Source organism: Rhinoraja longicauda, chromosome 11, assembly GCF_053455715.1.
Source record: "Rhinoraja longicauda isolate Sanriku21f chromosome 11, sRhiLon1.1, whole genome shotgun sequence".
Classification (NCBI taxonomy): domain Eukaryota; kingdom Metazoa; phylum Chordata; class Chondrichthyes; order Rajiformes; family Arhynchobatidae; genus Rhinoraja; species Rhinoraja longicauda.
The window spans coordinates 41,323,114-41,343,136 of record NC_135963.1 but is presented as its reverse complement, the minus strand read 5'-3'; the positions used below and the strand labels follow the sequence as shown (position 1 = coordinate 41,343,136).

Sequence of the window (20,023 nt, the reverse complement as noted above, 5' to 3'; positions counted from 1 at the left end):
AGACAATGAGATGCATGTCAGGGTTACTGCAGAAAATTGAAAAAAAGAATGTACAAAGACGTACAGGTATGTAGGTTAATTGGCTGGGTAAATGTAAAAATTGTCCCTAGTGGGTGTAGTATAGTGTTAATGTACGGGGATCACTGGGCGGCACGGACTTGGTGGGCCGAAAAGGCCTGTTTCCGGCTGTATATATATGATATGATATGATATGATATGATAATGACAATATTCCAGTTTCCTGAAGTGTTTGGTTGCATATGTCACCTGTTGGTGAACCTCGGCGGCGGTTACGGAGCCTCACAGCCATGGGGCTTTGGCGGTGATGAAGCCTCACGGCGAGTGAGGGAGGGGGAAGAACAATGGACAATGGGGAGGGAGCGGGGTGAGAACAATGGACAATAGATTTAGCTCTTTGGGCTAACAGAATCAAGGGATATGGGGAAAAAGCAGGAATGGGTTACTGATTTTGGATGATCAACCATGATCACATTGAATTGCGGTGCTGGCTCGAAGGGCCGAATGGCCTATTCCTGTACCTATTTTCTATGTTTCTATGATCCGGCATGGGGAAACCGCTGTTAGGGAGGTGGGGGGGGGAGGGAGAACAAAGGCGGAGGTAGCGTACTTTGTAACTTTGTCAGCGCCGTAGATGGCCGCTATTTGTATACCTTGTGTATGCAAGCAAAGAATTTCACTGTGCCTTGTCACATGTGACAATAAAGTATTCCATTCCATTCCAAGTCTGGGCGTAAATCTTGTTGATGGGGATGGAAATTATGAAATTTGCCACAAGACTTTCCCTTCCCTTCCCTTCAAGTAATTCAAATGATCCATTTCCATTTTCTGTAACCGTAGGGTACAACAATTGTCCTTTCATCTCCTCCCTTCCCACCATCCAGGGACTCACAAAGGTGAATATAATGAGGAAAATGTTAAATTTCAAATGTTGGCAAAAAAAATTTTTAAAGCACATTATTTAAATGTTGTGAGTTAGATTAAAGAACGCTGAAAAGTATCAACTTACTTTTTCTCCCTCTCAACGCCACCTGATGTGTTAAATATTTCCTACACCTCTGAACTGCATTTCACATCTTTTACATAGCCCTTTGTTTATGTTCTCTCTTTAACTTCTGAGGTTGACATTTAAATCAGATGACTTCATCAGCAGTTTACCACCATGGCAACCTTGGCCTCAGCCAACCAAAGTTATTTTCTATGTCCTTTCATTCTTCCCTCTCTGCAATTTAAAGCTACCTTTGTTTTCTCTATTTCCCAGTTCTGACAAAATCTTTGACCTGAATTATTAACTCTGTTTTTCTTTCCTGAGTCATAGACTCATAGAGTCAGAGTGATACAGTGTGGAAACAGGCCCTTCGGCCCAACTTGCCCACACCAGCCAACATGTCCCAGCTACACTAGTCCCACGTGCCTGCGTTTGGTCCATATCCCTCCAAACTTGTCCATATCCCTCCAAATCCATGTACCTGTCTAACTACTTCTTAAACGTTGGGATAGTCCCATCCTCAACTACATCCTCTGGCAGCTTCTTCCATACACCCACCACCCTTTGTGTGAGAAAATTATCTCTCAGATTCGTATTAAATCTTTCCCCCTTCCCCTTAAACCTATGTCCTCTGGTCGATTCATCTCCTCTGGGCAAGAGACTCTGTGCATCTGCTTAGATGACACCAGACATGTAGAGCCTTCTATTTTTAATTCAACGGATCCAAGCCCAGCCTCTCTAGCCTTTCTTCATTAGACAATCCATCCACTGGAGGTATTAGTCAAGTTAAAAAAAAGCTTTACATTGCTTTCAATGTGTTGACGTCCTTCCTTAATAAAGGCTCTGACATCCGCTATCATGAAAGACTTTAGAAGGCTGGTCATGGTGCACATTAACTTCAGCCTCCAAAGCAGCCTTCATCCACCGCAATCTGCCTACCTTTGTAACAGGTCCATGACAGACATATACATCTGGTCCTATATTCATCCCTGGAACATCTGGATAACAAAAACTCCTACGACAGTCTCCTGTTTTTTGACTATATCTTTGCCTTCACACCGTATTCCCCCACACACTCATCTCCAAACTCCATGACCTATGAGTTTCCACACCGTTCTGCAACTGGATCCTCAACTTCCTTACCTATAGACCACAATCAATAAGAATAGGTGGCAAAACAACATTTCTCAACAGCTGTCCTGCAAGGAAGTTTTCTTAGACCCATACTAAATTCCCTATACATTCATGACTTTGTGCTAAATTCTGCACTAACTCCATTTACAAGTTTGCTGGTGATATCATTTTAGTGAGCTGGATCTCAAACAATGATAGGACGGAGTACAGGAAGGAGAAAGAGAGCTCAGTAATATGCTGCCATAACAACCTTTCCAAGGATATCAACAAGACGATGGATATATTCACAAAATGCTGGAGTAACTCAGCAGGTCAGGCAGCATCTCAGGAGAGAAGGAATCGGTGACGTTTCGGGTCGAGACCCTTCTTCAAGACGATAGAGCTCATCATTGACATCAGGAAACCAGGAGGTGCACATACCTCGGTCAGCATCAACGGTGCTGAACTGGAGATTGTCAAGTGCTTCAAGTTCTTAGGCATAAATATTACCAATAACCTGACCTGGTCTTACATTGATGCTACGGCCAGGAAAGCATACCAACACCTCTACTTCCTCAGAAGACTAGGAAAGTTTGATATGTATCTATCGACTCCTGTCAATTTTTGTAGATGCTCTGTGGGAAGCATCCAATCAGGATGTATCACAAATTGGTTTGGCAACTGTTCTGCCCAAGATTGCTAAAAATTGCAGAAAGTTGTGGTGCAGCCCAGTTTATCACATAAGTCATCGTTTCCAACTACACTTCACGATATTTCAGAAAAGCAGCCAATGTAAGCAAGGACTACTTACACTTTGGTCATTCCCGTTTTTCCCTACAGGCTGAAGATACAAAAGCTTGAAAGCACATACCACCAGAAGCAGTTTCTTCTCCAGTATAATCAGACTATTGAGCATATCTTTCATAAGATAAGGTTGTCGCCCAATCTCCCAACCTACCTTTTTGAAGTCCTTGCAATTGTTTTTGTCACACAAGAAAGTGCAAATGCTGGAATCTTGAACAAAACACAAGACAAATTCAGGCAGTCTTTGTGGGGAATGGACAGGCGACGAATGAAACATTGCTTTTCCATTCCCTACAAGGATGCTGTCTAACCTGCTGAGCTCTACCAACATTTTTGCACTTTTAAAAATCTGGAACTGTAACATTATAATGCTGTGGCATTACATTCTGCATTAAAAAAAAATCTTTACAAAACCTGTGGTACTGTATATGGCTTGACTATACGCATGCATGGTAATGCATGCAAAATAAAAAAATTCACAGTATCTGTGCATGTGACAATAATAAATAATAAACCAATACCAACATAAGTATATCTTTCCTTAGACAGGGAGACCAGACCTATACAGTGGATTCAGAAAGTATTCAGACACCTTCACTTTTTCCCCATTTTGCTACGTTATAGCCTTATTTTAAAATGGATTAAATTCTTTTTTTTTTATCATCAATCTACACACAATACCCCATAATAAAAAACAAAAACAGGTGTTTAGAAATTTTTGCAAAGTAATTAAAAAGAAATAACTGAAACATCACATTTACATAAGTATTCAGACCCTTTTTTTTGTTGCCTTCCATCACAGTGAAGGGGTGTCTGGAGGAGTCACTGTAATGGATGTTTGTGTTAAAATTGTGTGTCTTGTGTCTTTTACTCTGTACTGTGTGGCTGTGTGGCAAATGAATTTTGTTCAATTCATTTTGAATGACAATAAAGGTAATTCAGATTCAGATTACTCAATACTTTGTTGAGGCACCTTTGGCAGTGATTACAGCCTGAAATCTTCTTGGGTATGACGTTACAAGCTTGGCACACCTGCATTTGGGTAATTTTTCCCATTCTCTGCAGATCCTCTCAAGCTCTGTCAGGTCGGATGGGGAGTGTCGATGCACAGCTATTTTCAGGTCCCTCCAGAGATGTTCGATGGGGTTCAAGTCCGGGCTCTGGCTGGGCCATTCAAGGATATTCACAGACTTGTCACAAAGCCACTCCTGCGTTGTCTTGGCTGTGTGCTTAGGGTCATTGTCCTGTTGGAAGGTGAACCTCTGCCCCAGTCTGAGGTCCAGAACGCTCTGGAGCAGGTTTTCGAGGATCTCTGTACTTTGCTCCGTTCATCTTTCCCTCGATCCTGACTAGTCTTCCAGTTCCTGCCGCTGATAAACATCCCCGCAGCATGATGCTGCCACCACTATGCTTCACCGTACGTATGGTATTGGCCAGGTGATGAGCGGTGTCGCTTGGCATTCAGGCCAAAGAGTTCAATCTTGGTTTCATCAGACCTGAGAATCTTGTTTCTCATGGTCTGAGAGTCCTTTAGGTGCCTTTTGGCAAACTCCAAGCGGGCTGTTATGTGCCTTTTACCGAGGAGTGGCTTCCATCTGGCCACTCTACCATAAAGGCCTGATTGGTGGAGTGCTGCAGATATATTTGTCCTTCTGGAAGGTTCTCTCATCTTCACAGAGGAACTCTGAAGCTCTGTCAGAGTGACCATCGGGTTCCTGGTCAGCTTCCCGACCGAGGCCCTTCTACCCCGATTGCTCAGTTTGGCCGGGCTTAAAGTGTCCTGGTAGTTCCAAAGTTCTTCCATTTAAGAATGACGGAGGCCACTGTGCTCTTCGGGACCTGCAATGCTGCAGAAATTATTTTATACCCTACCCCAGATCTGTGTCTCGACACAATCTTGTCTCGGAGGTCTACGGACAATTCCTTTGTCTTCATGGCTTGGTTTTTGCTCTGACATGCACTGTCAATAGTGGGACCTTATATAGACAGGTGTATAACTTTCCAAATCATGTCCAATCAGTTTAATTTACCACTGGTGGACTCCAATCAAGTTGTAGAAACATCTCAAGGATAATCAATGGGAACAGGATGAACATAAGCTCAATTTTGAGTGTCATAGCAAAGGGTCTGAATACTTATATAAATGTAATATTTCAGTTATTTCTTTTTAATTACTTTGCAAAAAATTCTAAACACCTGTTCTCGCTTTTTTACTATGGGGTATTGTGTGTAGATTGATGATTAGAAAAAAGAATTTAATCCATTTTAAAGTAAGGCTGTAACGTAGCAATATGTGGAAAAAGTGAAGGGGTCTGAATACTTTCTGAATGCACCGTACATATTATTCCAGGCACATTCTCACCAGAACCTTGTATAATCGTAGTATGATATTTCTACTCTTCTCTTAAAGTCCTCTTGAAATAGAATCCTCTGAGAAACCCTCTTCCTAATACCCCATTTTATTTCAAGAATCATAATTGGAATAAATTAATGATGGGAACATAGTGAGGCACCCAGGTCCCTCAGACACCAATACCTTTCAATATCTGACCATTTAATAATTGTTCTCCTTTTCAATTTTTTTCACAAAAAAATTACGTTTTTGCACAATATCCCATCTGCCATGTACTTGCCCATTCATCCAATCTTTCTAATATCCCTGAAGCTTCTCTGAATCTGCCTCACAGCTACACTGCCATCTAGCTTTGCCTCATCAGCAAACATGGATATATTATGCTCTGAACTATCACCAAATCATTGATTTAGATTCGGAATAGCTTCAGTCTCTGAGACAGCCCACTGGTCACAGCCTCCAAAGCCAAAATGACACACTTATTGCTAAGCTCTGTTATTTGTTAACCAGTGTTTAAGCACATGTGCTCTAATTTTGTTTAATGACTCGTTGTAAAGGCATTATATTAGTCAAATTCTAAAAAAAGATTTGTCAAATATGATTTGCTTTTCATAAATTCATGTGGACTCTGTCCAATCCTATTATTATTTTCTAAGTACACTGTTACCATTTCTTCATGATAGATTCTAGCATTTTCCTTTCTGCTGGTCTCAGGATTACTCATCAGTCGTGACCTGTTCCCTTCCTCTCTCTTTTCTTACATCTAATACCATCAGTGTCTTCCGTATATAGCCTTGGAGGGGGCATTTTATTCCCAAAAGTGATATATATTACTTGTTAACTATGTATTAATTGTTGGAACGTTACCCATTGGTCATCTATTACCATTCTTTTTAATTTAACTATTTTAGCCAACTCAACTAATTTGTAAACACAAGAGATTGGAGATACTGGAATCTTGAGGGAATGACAAACGGTTGGAGGAATTCAGTGGGTCAAGCAACATCTGTGGATGGAAATGGACAGATGATGTTTCTGGCCTGTGACTGATCAGTGGCCTGAAACATTGTACATCCGTTCCTCTCAACAGACACTGAGTTCCTTCAGCGTTTTTTTTTTACTCAAATAGTTTGTGTTGTCTAGATTTAAGATCGTTGTTTTGAATTGAACTAAATCACATTTAAGTTTCATATAAAATTCTGTCATATCTGTCACAGTCTTCTCAGGTTTGGGAATTCAAAGACTAGAGGGCGTAGGTTTAAGGTGAGTGGGGAAAGACTTAATAGGAACTTGAGGTGTACTTTATTACACAGAGAATGGTACGTGTATGGAATAATCTGTCAGTAGAAGTGGTTGATGCAAGAATAATAACAAAATTTAAAAGATATTCAGACAAGTGCATGGATAGAAAGGTTTTCCAGGTCTATGGGTCAAATCCAAGCAAATGGGACTAGCATAGAGCAATGGGCATATTGGTCAGCATGAAAAAGTTAGGGTGAAGGGAGCGTTTCCATGCTTTATAATTCTATGATTCTATTCCCAAAAGGCCTCTCAACAATCTTTAATTAATCCTTTTCATTGCACAACACTAAATTAAAAACTGTTCCCACCTTTGTTGGTTCTTCAAATTATTGATCTAGAAACTGCCTTATACACTATATATACACTAAATGAATTTGTTATCCACACAATTACTGTTGATTTAGTTTGCCCTGTCGCGTCTTTCTGTCTATATTGGCGACATCCACTGCATCTGTAACCTCAGTTATCACCATATCATATTTCCACAAGTCCATTTGTGTCTACCGTTCATTAATCTTATTCACTGCATTTTACACATTTAGACACATGCACACTTAATTTGCCATTCCTGTAGTCTCTCCAAGTCTGCTCCTGTCTAATACATCACTCCCATAACTATGTAAAACTTCTTTTATCCTTCTATTTTATTATTGCGCTCAAACCCTGACAATTTAATGGAATCCTGAGAACCTTGTAATCATGTATTGTCTTTCCACTGACTGGTTAACACACAACAAAAGCTTTTCAGGGTACCTCGGTACAGGTGACAATAAACTAAACTTAACTCAACTCAGTCTTGTGAGGTACAACGTGCCCCAGAGATCTGAACACCTCACTCCTGTTGCACCTTTAACCTGAAGCAGAATAATTTTGCTGTCTTTTTTAGCTGTACCCGTGGAAGCAAGAAGAGTGTGGCGCCTTCACGCCCTTGTTGGTTTTGCATACACCCTGTCACCGTTGGCGACTTGCCAGCAGCCTCACGAGAAGGTCCAGCCACAGGAGCTCAATAACAACTCCAAGTTCAGAAGCACTAATTGGCCTTATCTGCACACAGGTTATGATTGGTGAGAATGTAGGTAAAAGGGGCTTCTGGAGTAAATGGGACACGAGGTGCCTGTCAGCTAAGTGTCGTTTGTTCTTTGCTTTCTGTCGTGGGATTCAGTAGATCCTACAAGAGAGTATACATCTTACTTATTGGAAATGCACAAGCAGAGTGCAATTAGATGACAACCTTCAGCATTCTTGGATGCAGCAGATTTTTCTTGCATGCCAAACTTGAGCCCCAGTGGTAGAGGAGTGATACTTTTGGGTGAGGGAAAGAATTAAAACAGAAGCAAGTATTCAATGCAGTCACCCTCACAAAGGACTTATTTTTGTCTCGACCTATGCAGTCAGAAAAAACACCACCTGCTCAGCCTTGCATCCCTTACTACAAGGAGCACATCACAGCAAAGGAGGAAGACACCATGTTATTACATATGACATCCGCAAACACCAGAAAGTTGGCATTTCCCTGCAACTTATTCTTACTCACATGTCCAATAATACCAACCAAACCCCACTCCATCCCCGATTCTCTCTTCAGCCATCTACACTAGAGGTAATTTGTTAACAATGTAAGTAATTTAACCTAACAACAAGCTCACCTTTGAGATGTGGAAGGAGACCAAAGCACCTGGCAAAAATCCATGTGGTCACAGGAAAAATATCCACACTACTCAAAGGTAGCTCTAGAGGTCAATATATAATGTCTATAATGTCATTGACTGGAGAAGTTATTTTTGTTTCTCTCCCCTCAAATGCTGTTGAATCTTCTGAGTGTTTGCAACCTTCTCAGCTTTTATCCCAGATTTTCTGCAGTTTTTGATTTTACATCTACTAATGTGGCTTATTGTACTTGGGGCTAAAACCACAGATCTCCTCTACTCGGTTTCCAAGGTAGTCTCATCCATCAGAGAAATCAATCAGTAGGGGGCATGTAAAATCCTAACCCTACTTGTAATAACTGATGGAAAGTTGCACTGAAGAGGTGGGAGCTTGGAACGACAAGTGGCCCACCAAAGTATCCCCATGGCATTATTTAACACATCTTTTTTGATAAACCACCATCTGCAGTTCCTTGTTTCTACCTTTGACTGGACTGACCACACAATCTGTCTTTGTTGTTAGTTGATTGAGGGAGGAATGTTGGTCAGGACAAGTGGTCAGTCCAATCAAAGGTAGAAACAAGGAACTGCAGATGTTGGTTTATCAAAAAAGAAACAAAGTACTGGTGTAACTCAGCAGGTCAGGCAGAATCCCTGAAGAACATGGATAGGTAAAATTTCAGGTTGGGACAATTCCTTAGACCTGTCGAAGGTTGAAGACTCTTCTCTTTCCACAGACGCTATTGACTGGATGTGTTTCCAGCAGTAGATTTGTAGTATTTTTAATTTTCGTTGATTGGTTGTCTGTTCCTCCTGTGCACAATTTGTTCATGAGAAAAAAGAGAAAAATAAATTGCATATTATTATTGTTCCAAATTAGAATAGCAACTTGAAAAGACAAATAAAATTGTGAAACTTTCAGTTTATATAGTAGTTGTGCATCACTAATATGTTATAGATTCATAGAATGATGCAACATAGAATGATACTGCCATTCCCACATCTGCAACTTCCGGAGGGGCAAGATTGCAGCAGGACTGTAGCATGGCTGTCACTAACCTTTATGATCACCAAAAAATAGCTTTAGCACACCTGCCGGGCTCCTAAAGCCAAGTCTTCATCAACAGGGCCCTGCAGACCCTTAGCAGTTACTCACACCACTTCCCTGTCTGTCAGGTTTGAATGTCTACGAACATCAAAACTATTAAACTAACTCAGACTGTTAAAACATAATTAGAAGTAAAATGTAAAACAATAAAAACTAGACAACACATAAATATTTAAATACATTTCTAAAATTAATCATTCCAAGTCATTCAAAATAAATGACATGGTTTGCCTCTCTCTCAGTCCCATTATCATTAATTAAATTAACCCACACCTGGCCTAACACCGGCAGACATTCAGTACTCAGATTTCTGAGTGTTACTGCTGGCAAACTGCAGGAAGTTGGTGTTCCATCACTGAGCAGTCCCACACTGGACCACTGGCAGAATGACAGATGTGAGGTCCTGTAAGGACATTAAAGACTTCCCTGTTCATGTAATGGCACTCAGAAATGTTGGGGATTATCAATCTCTTCCTTCTGCTGATATTTATCAAATTCCCCTTTGAAAGTTTCTGCTAAATTCGTTAAACATTCCAGATCATAACAATTTATTTATATATATTTTTAAATTATTTCTTCTGACACAACTGATACACTCTGCCTGATTACTCAATCCTTGCACTCTCAATGAGCTTCAGGGTTTTCATCACTTCATTAGAACTTCTTTGCTGTAAGAGATAGTACCCAAAATTCTCTATTCTCTCCAGACCATCCTTTAGATTGGGTTCTACCTCATGGGTCCTGATTTCCTTATGTCAGTCTCAACGTGGACCGTAGACCTGAATTCCAGAAATTACGGTTGTGTGACTGCTCCTGATTTTATCACTGCATTTGTCTGTGTGATGTCAGGAGCCCAGATGAAACTGAAGTCAATGGGAACTGAGGGGGAAAAAAAACTTTATTGTGGATTTCATATTTAACTCAAAGAATGATGGTTGTGGTTGTTGGAGATCAATCATGCCGGTCCCAGGAATCATTAAGGAGTTCCTCAGGGTAATGATGTACTACTACTTCATTATAAAGTCAAGTGGGGATGGTTTACTGATGTTGTTAATGCTTAACTCTATTTGCAACACCCCAGTCAATAAGCAGCCTGTACATACCTGCAGCATGACCTAGGCAACATTCAATCATAAATTGAGGGATTTTACCACACATCAACAACATTGACCAGAAATATAATGGGACCACCCACATAAACACTACGGTATAACACAATGTTCTAAAGTAACTCAGTGGGTCAGGCAGGATCTCTTGAGACCATGGATAGGTGACTTTTCGGGCCGGAAACATTGCCAATCCATGTTCTCAAGAGATGTTGCTTGACCTGCTGAGTTACTCGAGCACTTTGTGTTCTATGCAAGATTACAGGATCTGCAGTTTGCTTGTGTCTAAATACTGTGGTTACAAGAGAAGATCTGATGCTGAGTATCCTGTGGCAAGTGACATGCTATTGTCTTTCTCCAATGTCAGAGGCATGATGGAATACTCTGCGCCTGCCTGGATAAATGCAATTCCAACAACTCTCAAGAGGCTCAACAGCATGAAGTGGCATAGCAGTCTGCTCGATTGGTACTTTTGTGGCTGCAGTGTGTGCATAAGTTATAAAAATCACTGCAACAAGATTGCTTGTACAATGTCTCCTGAAGTCAAAACATCCTCAATAAAAAGAGTAATTGGTACAAAAGAACGCCTCCTCTTGCACATTCCCCTCCAAGTTACAAAATATTCTGATTTATAAAGTTCTTCATTGTCACTATGTATAAATCCAGCAACAATGTGGCAGTTTAGAAATCTTCTGGAACGTAGTTGACGTGAACAGCTTCAATATCTGGGGAGTTGCAAATGGCATTTTACATTGTTATTGAACTTAGTGAGGAGTATTAATTGCTGCCCTTGCCGGTGACGCTCACATTCCACTTATGGGTAACAAACATTTTAAGTCTTTTCACCCAGGTGTCATTCCAATAAATCTCCTCTGCACCCCTTTTAAGGCCTTGACCTTAAAGTATGGTGATCATATTACTCCAAACTGAGCCTAACTTATTCATCTTTCATCTTATAATAGGCATAATGACATAGGAGGCCATTCAGCGCATCAGATCCATCCCAGCTCCCTTTATTTCCATTCCACTCCTCTTTGTCTCTCTCTATTCCTGCAACTTATTTTCTAACAAGTGCCCATCAAATCTCCTTTAATTAATTTTGTTAATAATTTATACCGAGGTGTAATGGAATAGTCTCACTTGTCTGTCTCTGGAGCTGTGAGGCAGCAGCACTAACCGCTAGGCCATGTCAACCATATGAAAGTTTATTATAACTGTCTGCTTTACTTTATAAAGCACCATAGTCATCTGACTTTATACATGCCTATTTAACAATTGTATCAACAATTGATACAATTGTATCAACCTCAGAATGTTCACAGTTTTGTGAGCACATACAGCCCAGGTCTCTCTGTTCCTGCACTTGTAATTTCTGCACCATTTAGTTCTTATTCTTATCATTTTCATGACTGATAAATGTGTTACTTCTCACTTCTCACTGTTAAGCTGCATCTATATCTCCTGTCAGTTATCAATATAACCGATAATTAAGGCGTCACAATGGAGCAGCCAGCAGAGCTGCCGCCTCACAGCACTGGAGATCCAGGCTCGAGTTTAGTTTATTGTCACGTGTACCGAGGTACAGTGAAAAGCTTTTGTTGCGTGCCAACCAGTCAGCAGAAAACAATGTATGATTACAATCGAGCCATCCACAGTGTACAGATACATGACAAAAGGGAATAATGTGAATGTTTCGTGCAAGATAAAGCCAGTGAAGTCTGATCAAAGATAGTCTGAGGATCTCCAATGAGTTAGATCAAGACTACTCTCTTGTTGTGGCAGGATGGTTCAGATGCCTGATAATAGCTGGGAAGAAACTGTAAGAAAAAAAAGCTGCAGATGCTGGTTTAAATCGAAGGTAGACACAAAATGCTGGAATAATTCAGCGGGTCAGGCAGCATCTCTGGAGAGAAGGAATGGGTGACCTTTCGGGTTGAGACCCTTCTTCGGACTGAAGAAGCGTCTCCACCTAAAACGTCACCCATTCCTTCTCTCCAGAGATGCTGCCTGACCCGCTGAGTTACTCCAGCATTTTGTGTCTACCTGGGAAGAAACTGCCCCTGAATCTGGAGGTGTGCGTTTTACACTTCTATACCTTTTGCCACATAAGAGAGGGGAGAAGAGGGAGTGGCAGAGTACGACTCTTCCTTGATAATGCCAGTGGTCTTGCCGAGGCAGCGTGAGGTGTAAATGGAGTCGTCCACAATTCTCTGTAATTTCTTAGTCTTGGATTGAGTTGTTCCCAAACCATGCTGTGATGCATCTGGATAAAATGCTTTCTAGGGCGCATCTATAGACGTTGATGAGAGTTGTAAGGGGACATGCCAAACTTCCTAAGCCTAAGGAAGTAGAGGCGTTGGTATGCTTTCTTGGCCATTGCTTCAATATGGATGGTCCAGGAGATGTTGTTGGTGATATTTACTCCTAGGAATTTGAAACTTTCAACCATCTCTACTTCGGCGCTGTCAATGCAAACCAGGTTATGTGTACTGCTTCGCTTTCTGAAGTCGATCACTATCTCCTTTGTCTTGCTGACATTAAGAGAAAGGTTGTTGTCTCAACACCAGGTCACAAGATTCTCAATCTTATTCCTGTACTCCGTCTCATAATTATTTAATATCCGGCCCACAATGGTGATGTCGTATGCGAATTTATAAATTGAATTAGATTTGTACATGGCTGTACAGTTGTGGGTGTACAAGAAGGGGGCTGAGAACATCCTTGCGGAGCACCAGTGTTGAGCGTTATCATAGAGGATCATTTGTACCCTATCCTCACTGATTGGGATCTGTTGGTCAGGAAGTTGAGGACCCAGTTGCAGAGATGAGTGCTGATTCCCAGTCCCGTGTGTTTGGTGATAAGCTTGGATGGTTAAATGCAGATGCAGATGGTTAAATGTTAAATGCAGAGCTGCTCTTATCCAGGTGTTTCTGGGATGAGTGTAGGACCAGGGAGATGGCGTCGTCCATGGACCTGTTGTGTCGGTAGACAAACTGCAGTGGGTTAAGGCTGCTTGGTAGAGTGGATTTAATGTGTTCCATAACTAGCTTCTCAAAGCATTTCATGATGGTGGATGTCAAGCCAACTGGACAATAGTCATTTAGGCATGAGATCTAACAAGATGGGGTAAGGATGGAAGATTTCCTTATTGAACTAGTTGGATATTTTCATCATTCTGATAGATTTAGGGTCACCAGATTTGTTTTATTAATAATTAAAATTCACCGAAAGCCCTGATGGAATTTTAACTCACAGCTTCAGGTTACCAATAAGATGTCATCAGCATGCCTGCATGGACACATTTGGATGGGTCATAAATGTATATCATAAAGGCAAGAGGGGGTGATGATGAGGGAACTGGGAGAATCTTGGAAAGGAATTTGATAAATTATATCACTGAAAGATTTGGGAACAAGATGAAATGGGATTTATCTGTATTATGGGAGAATGGGATGTGCTTTGGTTTTGGAAAGGGGAAATAGAAAGAGAATGGAAATTAAGAACTGTCAAGGTAAGCATAAATGGGGAAAATCTGCAATTAAGAAGAGAACAAAACCAACTGAACCAAAGTAGACCAGATTTACACTGCCGAGGACCATTTGGAGAGAGGCATGAGAAACTACATTGCCGTATTTTAACTTTATGGAACCAGCCACAGATTTATTGTTGTGTTCAAAAACACAAATGGTTTTGATTTCACTGCTCCACACAATCGCTCCTCATTGCTCCACCTCTCTCTCACTGCTCTACCCACTGCCCGCTCCCTGGCAACACACTGCTCCATGCAAAGCACCATAATATTCCAACACAGCCCCACTTGCTGTCTCCTTACTTCTGCACTGCTACACTCACTACCCTCTCATTCCTCCTCACTCCTTAACTCACTGTGAGGAATCAGGACTGTCTGGGAAATGGCTAGAAGGAAATATTGATGTAATTATATTCAAAGGCTAAATGACAGAAACTAACCGTTTGGCCCAACCACACAATTTGTGCCTCACTTGAGCCTTCTCACATCTTCCTCATCTGTCAGTTACTACAGGTCTCCCCAGCTTACAAATGCCCAATTTACGTAGATCATGCACATCAATCAAACGTTAGGGAGACTAGTGGGATGGATTTATCAATTGCTGTGGGATTGTAAGTACCTTCTGCCATGTGGAAGCTCAGTTTGTGGCTGTGTTTCCAAGTTGAGAACTGTCTAGGTTATGAACAATGCATTAACCTGAGGACCATCTGTATTTGCTTCTCCCTCAGTTTCCTTAACATGTATCTGGGTAATACTTGTAAGGGTAATACTTGTAAGGGCAGCACTGATTGCCATTCCAAATTCCCCTTAGGAACGTGATGATGCACCTTCTTGAATTGCTGCGGTCCTTCTGGTATTGTTGGGTATGGAGTTACAGGTTTAAACCCATTCATGATGAAGGAATTGTATTTCATGTACAATGGTGTGTGACTTGCAGCTAATACTGCCGGTGTGCCACATGGCTGCTGTCTTTGTCCTTCTCAGTCAAGAGGTCATGGACTTTGAGCTGTTGTCTAGTACCCTGAGTGAGAAACTGCAGTGCATTTTGTCGCCGGAACAAATGGTGCAATGATGGAGGAAGGAATTGATATTTAGGGGTGGATGAGGTTCCAAAAAAGCCGGTTGTTTAGTGTAGCTTGGCATCAAACCTAATGAGTGTTAAAATTGCATTCATCCAGGCAAGTGAGAATATACCAATCTGCTGCTGATTTTTTCTTTCAGATTTTGGAAAGGGTTTGGGGTAGCAGGAGGTGAGTCAAAACTGTAGGATACCCAGTCTCTGCCCGGCTTTGCAGTCAGAATATTTCTGTGACTGGAGCAACTACATTTCTGTGTAACGGTGATGCGCACAACGTTGTCAGTGGAGAAATTGGCATATGTCATACACTAAATAGTGAGTGTTCATACTTACACCCTCTCCTGTGGGAGATGCTTAAGCCTACCAATTTTCATCTTTACAATGGGAATGCTACATGATATGCAACTGCCCGTGCCTCTTCTAGACGATTCTTAAAAGATGAGAGTCTCCACCTCCACCACAGGATGTGCATACCAGATTTTAGCTATACTCAAGATGAAAAATTCTTACTCAGGTCTTCTGTAAACCTGCCGCTTCTTATCTTAAAACCTTGACTATGAGAGAAGTTTCTCAACATCTATCTCTATGCTCCTCATAATTTTGTGTGCCTTATTCAGGTCCTTCCTCGGCCTCCCCCTCTCAAAAGGAAACAAACCCAGCCTATATAGTTTCTCCTCGTAACTAAAACTCTCCAGGCCAGATAATATCCTAGCGAATCTCTACTCATCCCCCTCGAGTGCAGTCAACACCTTCCTGTAGCATGGAAACAGGATTTGTAGTCGTCCAGTTGTAACTTCACCAATGTTTTAAAACATGTGCCATAACCTCCCTACTCTTATATTTTATGCCCTAGCTAATAAAATATCCCATATGCTTTCTTATCACCTGTGTTGCCATTTTCATAGTTCCTTGGACGTTCCTTAAATCTCTCTTGAACCAATCATGTATATCCCAGTCTTATTTATTCTTAAAAATTCATGACCTAACACTTATCATGTTTTACTTTTATCTGCCTTTGTTCCACCCATCAATCAACTCATCAATATTATCCTGCAGCGAGGAATGAGGAACCTAAGGGCATATGCTTAAGGAGAGAGGGGAAAGAATTAATAGGAAACTGAGGGGCAACGGTTTCACACAGATGTTGGTGGGTATATAGCACGAGCTGCCACAGGAAGCAGTTGAGGCAGGTAGAATAATATTTAAATGACATTTGGACAGGTACGTGGATAGAATAGGTTTAGAGAGAAATGGGCCAAATGCGGGTAAATTGTTCTTGCTTAGATGGAGCATCTTGGACTAGTTGGGGCAGAGGCCTGTTTGCGTGCTGTATGACTCATTCTGCAAATTTACTCTGATGGTGTACATATCTGCTCCAACTGAAGATTCACAGCTGGATGCTCAGTTTTGAGCTACCAGATCTCTTCTAAGTCTTACCCTCTGTTTACACTTGTTGGAGGGTGTTCTCCATGTGAAGATGGGACTTTGTCTTCAAAAAATAATCACTTTTACCACTGCTATCATAAACAGATGCATCTTCCCCAGTTAGAGTAGTGCAGGTCAATTCAAGTAGGTTCACTGCTTGCTGGAAAACAAGTGTATCAGCTGTGCTCTTCAGTCTGTCCAACTTCCGTAAAATGCATGGATATTATTTATTTCAATTCCCTCTGGTGGCAAGTTCCACAATCTCACTGCATTTTGGTTAAAAAAATCTGCATTTCTTGGCGACCATCCTACATTATGGGCTTTAAGTTCACATCTTCCCCACAAAATTACTGGAAACATCCTTGCTGTTTTCACTTTTGCAATTTTAATGACCAATATTATATCACCCCTAAGAGAGACACAAAAAGCTGGAGTAACTCCGGGTCAGACAGCATCTCTGGAGAAAAGGAATGGGTGACGTTTCAGGTCGAGACCCTTCTTATGACTGAGAGACAAGGGAAAGGGAAACAAAAGATATAGAGACTACAGGGTTTTAAGGTGAGAAGGGCAAAGTTTAAAGGAGACTAGACGACCCGTGGACCTGTTGGGTTCCCGTTGTTACTAAAGGTTCTTTAGAAACTTGTCAGTTTCTTTTTGGAACTAAATTAAGGCGCATGTTACAATCAAAAGCGCATGAACAGCACTTCAAGCTGTTGGAGTGCTTGGTTGGGCAAAAAGCAGCCAAAAAGGTACACGTTAGCGCAACAAATTTGAACGAAACATGACCCGTGGACCCGTTGGGTTCCCGTTGTGACACCCCCGGGGCCGGGGGCGGGCAAGGGGGTTGAGGGAGCCACTCACCCTGGCCCCGGGCGGCCATCGCGGTGGCTAGCAGCAGGAGAGCGGCCACAAGGCGCTTCCCCATGTTCATCCTGCCGGGGCCATCTTCTTTGACCTTTTCTCTGCTGCCGCGCTGCACCACGGGAGGAAGGTCAGGCGCGGGGCACGCCGGGACGGGCTCTGGTCCTCCCGCTGCTGTTGCGCAGGTGCGCCGCCGCCGGGCCCGGCAACCCTCCCCCAACTGCACGCGCGTGGATACCGGGCCCGGCAACCCTTCCCCAACTGCGCAGGCGCGGCTGCCAGGCCCATGCACAGTATAAAGTTTATTAAAGTTTATAAAATGAATTACTTTAAAATATAATTACAATTTGAACGAAACTTGATACTGCACACCGCAGGCGAATGGTGAGCAAGGTGCCCCTAAAATTGTTGTACTGTCCTATACCGTTTTGGCTGTATTTCGGGAACATATAGTAATATAACAATAGATATAGATGTGCAGGGCAAGTTTTTTTTACACAGTGACAGGATTGGTGGTGGAGGCAGATATGATAGTGGCATTTGGATAAGCATATGGATAGGTTTGGAATTGAGGGATATGGATTACGTGCAGGCTGAGATTAGTTTAATTTAGCATCATGTTCAGCAGACACTGTGGGCGTAAAAGCCGGTTCCTGTGGTGTACTGTTCTATGTTGCAAAAAAGGAAGAAATGGGAAGTTACTGGAGGAGAGGGGGGAAATGGGTATTGGTATTAAAAGTGCAAAATTGGGATCTTTTTTAGGAGATGGAATAATACATTTGTAAGGAAAGGGGGGGGGGGACTGATGGAACATATTGTGTGAGGGAGAAATGGGTCAAAGAAACGAGGAATGTTTTTGGAAAGGGTAAATGGAAAGAGCAGATGGAAGTAAAAGTAGTGAGTGTAAAGGAAACAAGAGTATTTGGGGAAAGAATGTGGGAAATTACAAGTGTTGAGGAAAGGGCTATGGGCAAATTGGGAGTTTCAGAAAAGAGATAAATTGGGAAAATGGGGATTGCTTGAGGAAGAGAAGGAACTATTGGTGAATATCAAGGAGAGGAAAGCTGTGTGGGGGTAGAGCGTTTCTCAATTCACTGCCACAATGTAAATAGAAAATGTAATAAAAAGGAACTTCAGATGCTGCAGTTCTGAAGACGTAGATCTGAAGAAGGGTCCTGACCTGAAACGTCATCTATCCACGTCTTCAGAGATGCTGCTTGACCCACTGAGTTACTCCAGCATTTTGTGTCTATCTTTGATGTAAATAAATAGTTCATTGGCAGATGTAAACTATAATTAATATTTTTTGAAAGTAGATGCAAGTGATTAATAAATGATGCGAGCACAAATATAACCACATCTGCTTCATAAAACAAAATAAAATGGAAGGTTTGAACACATTTTCATTGGAACCTTTTGTATTTTTAAAAGGAAACCCCAAAGATGACAATCCAAAGGCGCCAAATGAACAGTTTTGGTCATTTAAATTTTTGAATAAACTGCGTGGGAAAGGCAGAGACTTGATCGCACTGATTCGTCAGTTAAGAGCGCTGAATTTTCATCACCATGTCATTACAGAACTCATCACGGTCACGAAAGTTTCCCATGTACGAGAGTTGCAGAAATTAAGGTCCAATTATTTATTTGCAAACCAGCCGAAGGTGAGGCGACGTGAGGCGTTTTCTGGAAGGTTCTGAGCATGAATTGGCTGGGCCTGGGAGGAGGCAAGATGGCATCAGGAAGGGCGAAACGGCCACTTGGGCAAAGGCAAAGACGTTGCAAACCCAGCGGCCGCCCGTACCGCCAGCGATCTTCCCGCCGCCCCTCTCTGGTGGACGAGCCGCCGTGCTGCAACTACGCGGGACCGCCTTAACTCCGGGCCCTACCTCACTCCCTGCGCCGCCAATCCTTTGCCATCTTGTTTAACATGGGTACCAAAGGAAAGCGATGAGCCTGCCAGTTTAACCCTCTCCTCCTCCCAGGGCGGCTGCTGGGCATGCGCTGGTCGCCGCAGGGGCCGCCGGGAGCTGTAGTCCACAATGCCGATCGAAGCAACAGGAGGACTGGGGATTAGAACTACAGATCCCGGCGGTCCCAGCGGCAGGCAGACCGGCCCACCCGTTCGGTCCCCCCTCCTTTCCCTCTGTCTCCTCACCGAGCCATCGCCAGCGATGAGGGAGTGAATGCAGGAAGCCAGGAGTGCAGCTCAAGCAGGAGGGAAGGGAACGGAGCTGGCACGGCAGGGTAAGTACAAGTAGGCAGGCAACCCGAGGGTGGAGCAGACAGAAGGGAGTGCGGGAGGAGACCGGGGAGATGCCAGGGGCTGGGTTGTGGATGCAGGTGGCAGTTATGTTCTTCACACTTGCTGAGATCATTTTTAGCACTTGAAGCCATCCTAGAAACACTGTGTTTACTGCATGAGTTAACAGTGTGGCATGGCAGAGTGAGGACAGCAGGGCAAAACTTTGCAACTTGTTAAACGTCTTTTCCACCTTTTCAAACACCAATCATTTGTTGACTACTTGACAGGCCTAGTTGAATTCCATTCCTCGCAACCCATCCCAACCACTTGTGCCCTTATGTATAAAACGCTAATTAAGAACAACACATTTGAGTTGTTGCTACAGATTTTCTGCAAGTGAAAAAGTATTTTATTTGTAGTTGGAATGTTTACTGATTTTGGCTCAGTGGC

The 20,023-nt window shown here is 42.3% G+C and overlaps 1 protein-coding gene across 3 annotated transcripts in view; it reads left to right on the top strand.

The window, feature by feature from the left end:
- Positions 1-20,023, top strand: part of LOC144597827 (nucleus accumbens-associated protein 1-like) — a 49,829-nt gene that overhangs the window by 9,241 nt on the left and 20,565 nt on the right. Inside the window, exon 1 of one of the 3 annotated variants that reach the window (XM_078407462.1) lies at positions 19,119-19,575. The exons of 1 other annotated variant lie outside the window; for it this stretch is intronic. Coding sequence is in view for 1 of the 2 variants with exons in the window: in XM_078407461.1 (XP_078263587.1) it covers positions 19,515-19,575 (61 nt within the window). In the remaining variant the exon portion in view is untranslated. Of the gene's footprint in view, positions 1-19,118; positions 19,576-20,023 lie in introns of those variants that run through there. One more of the 3 variants, XM_078407461.1, reaches the window with a different exon arrangement.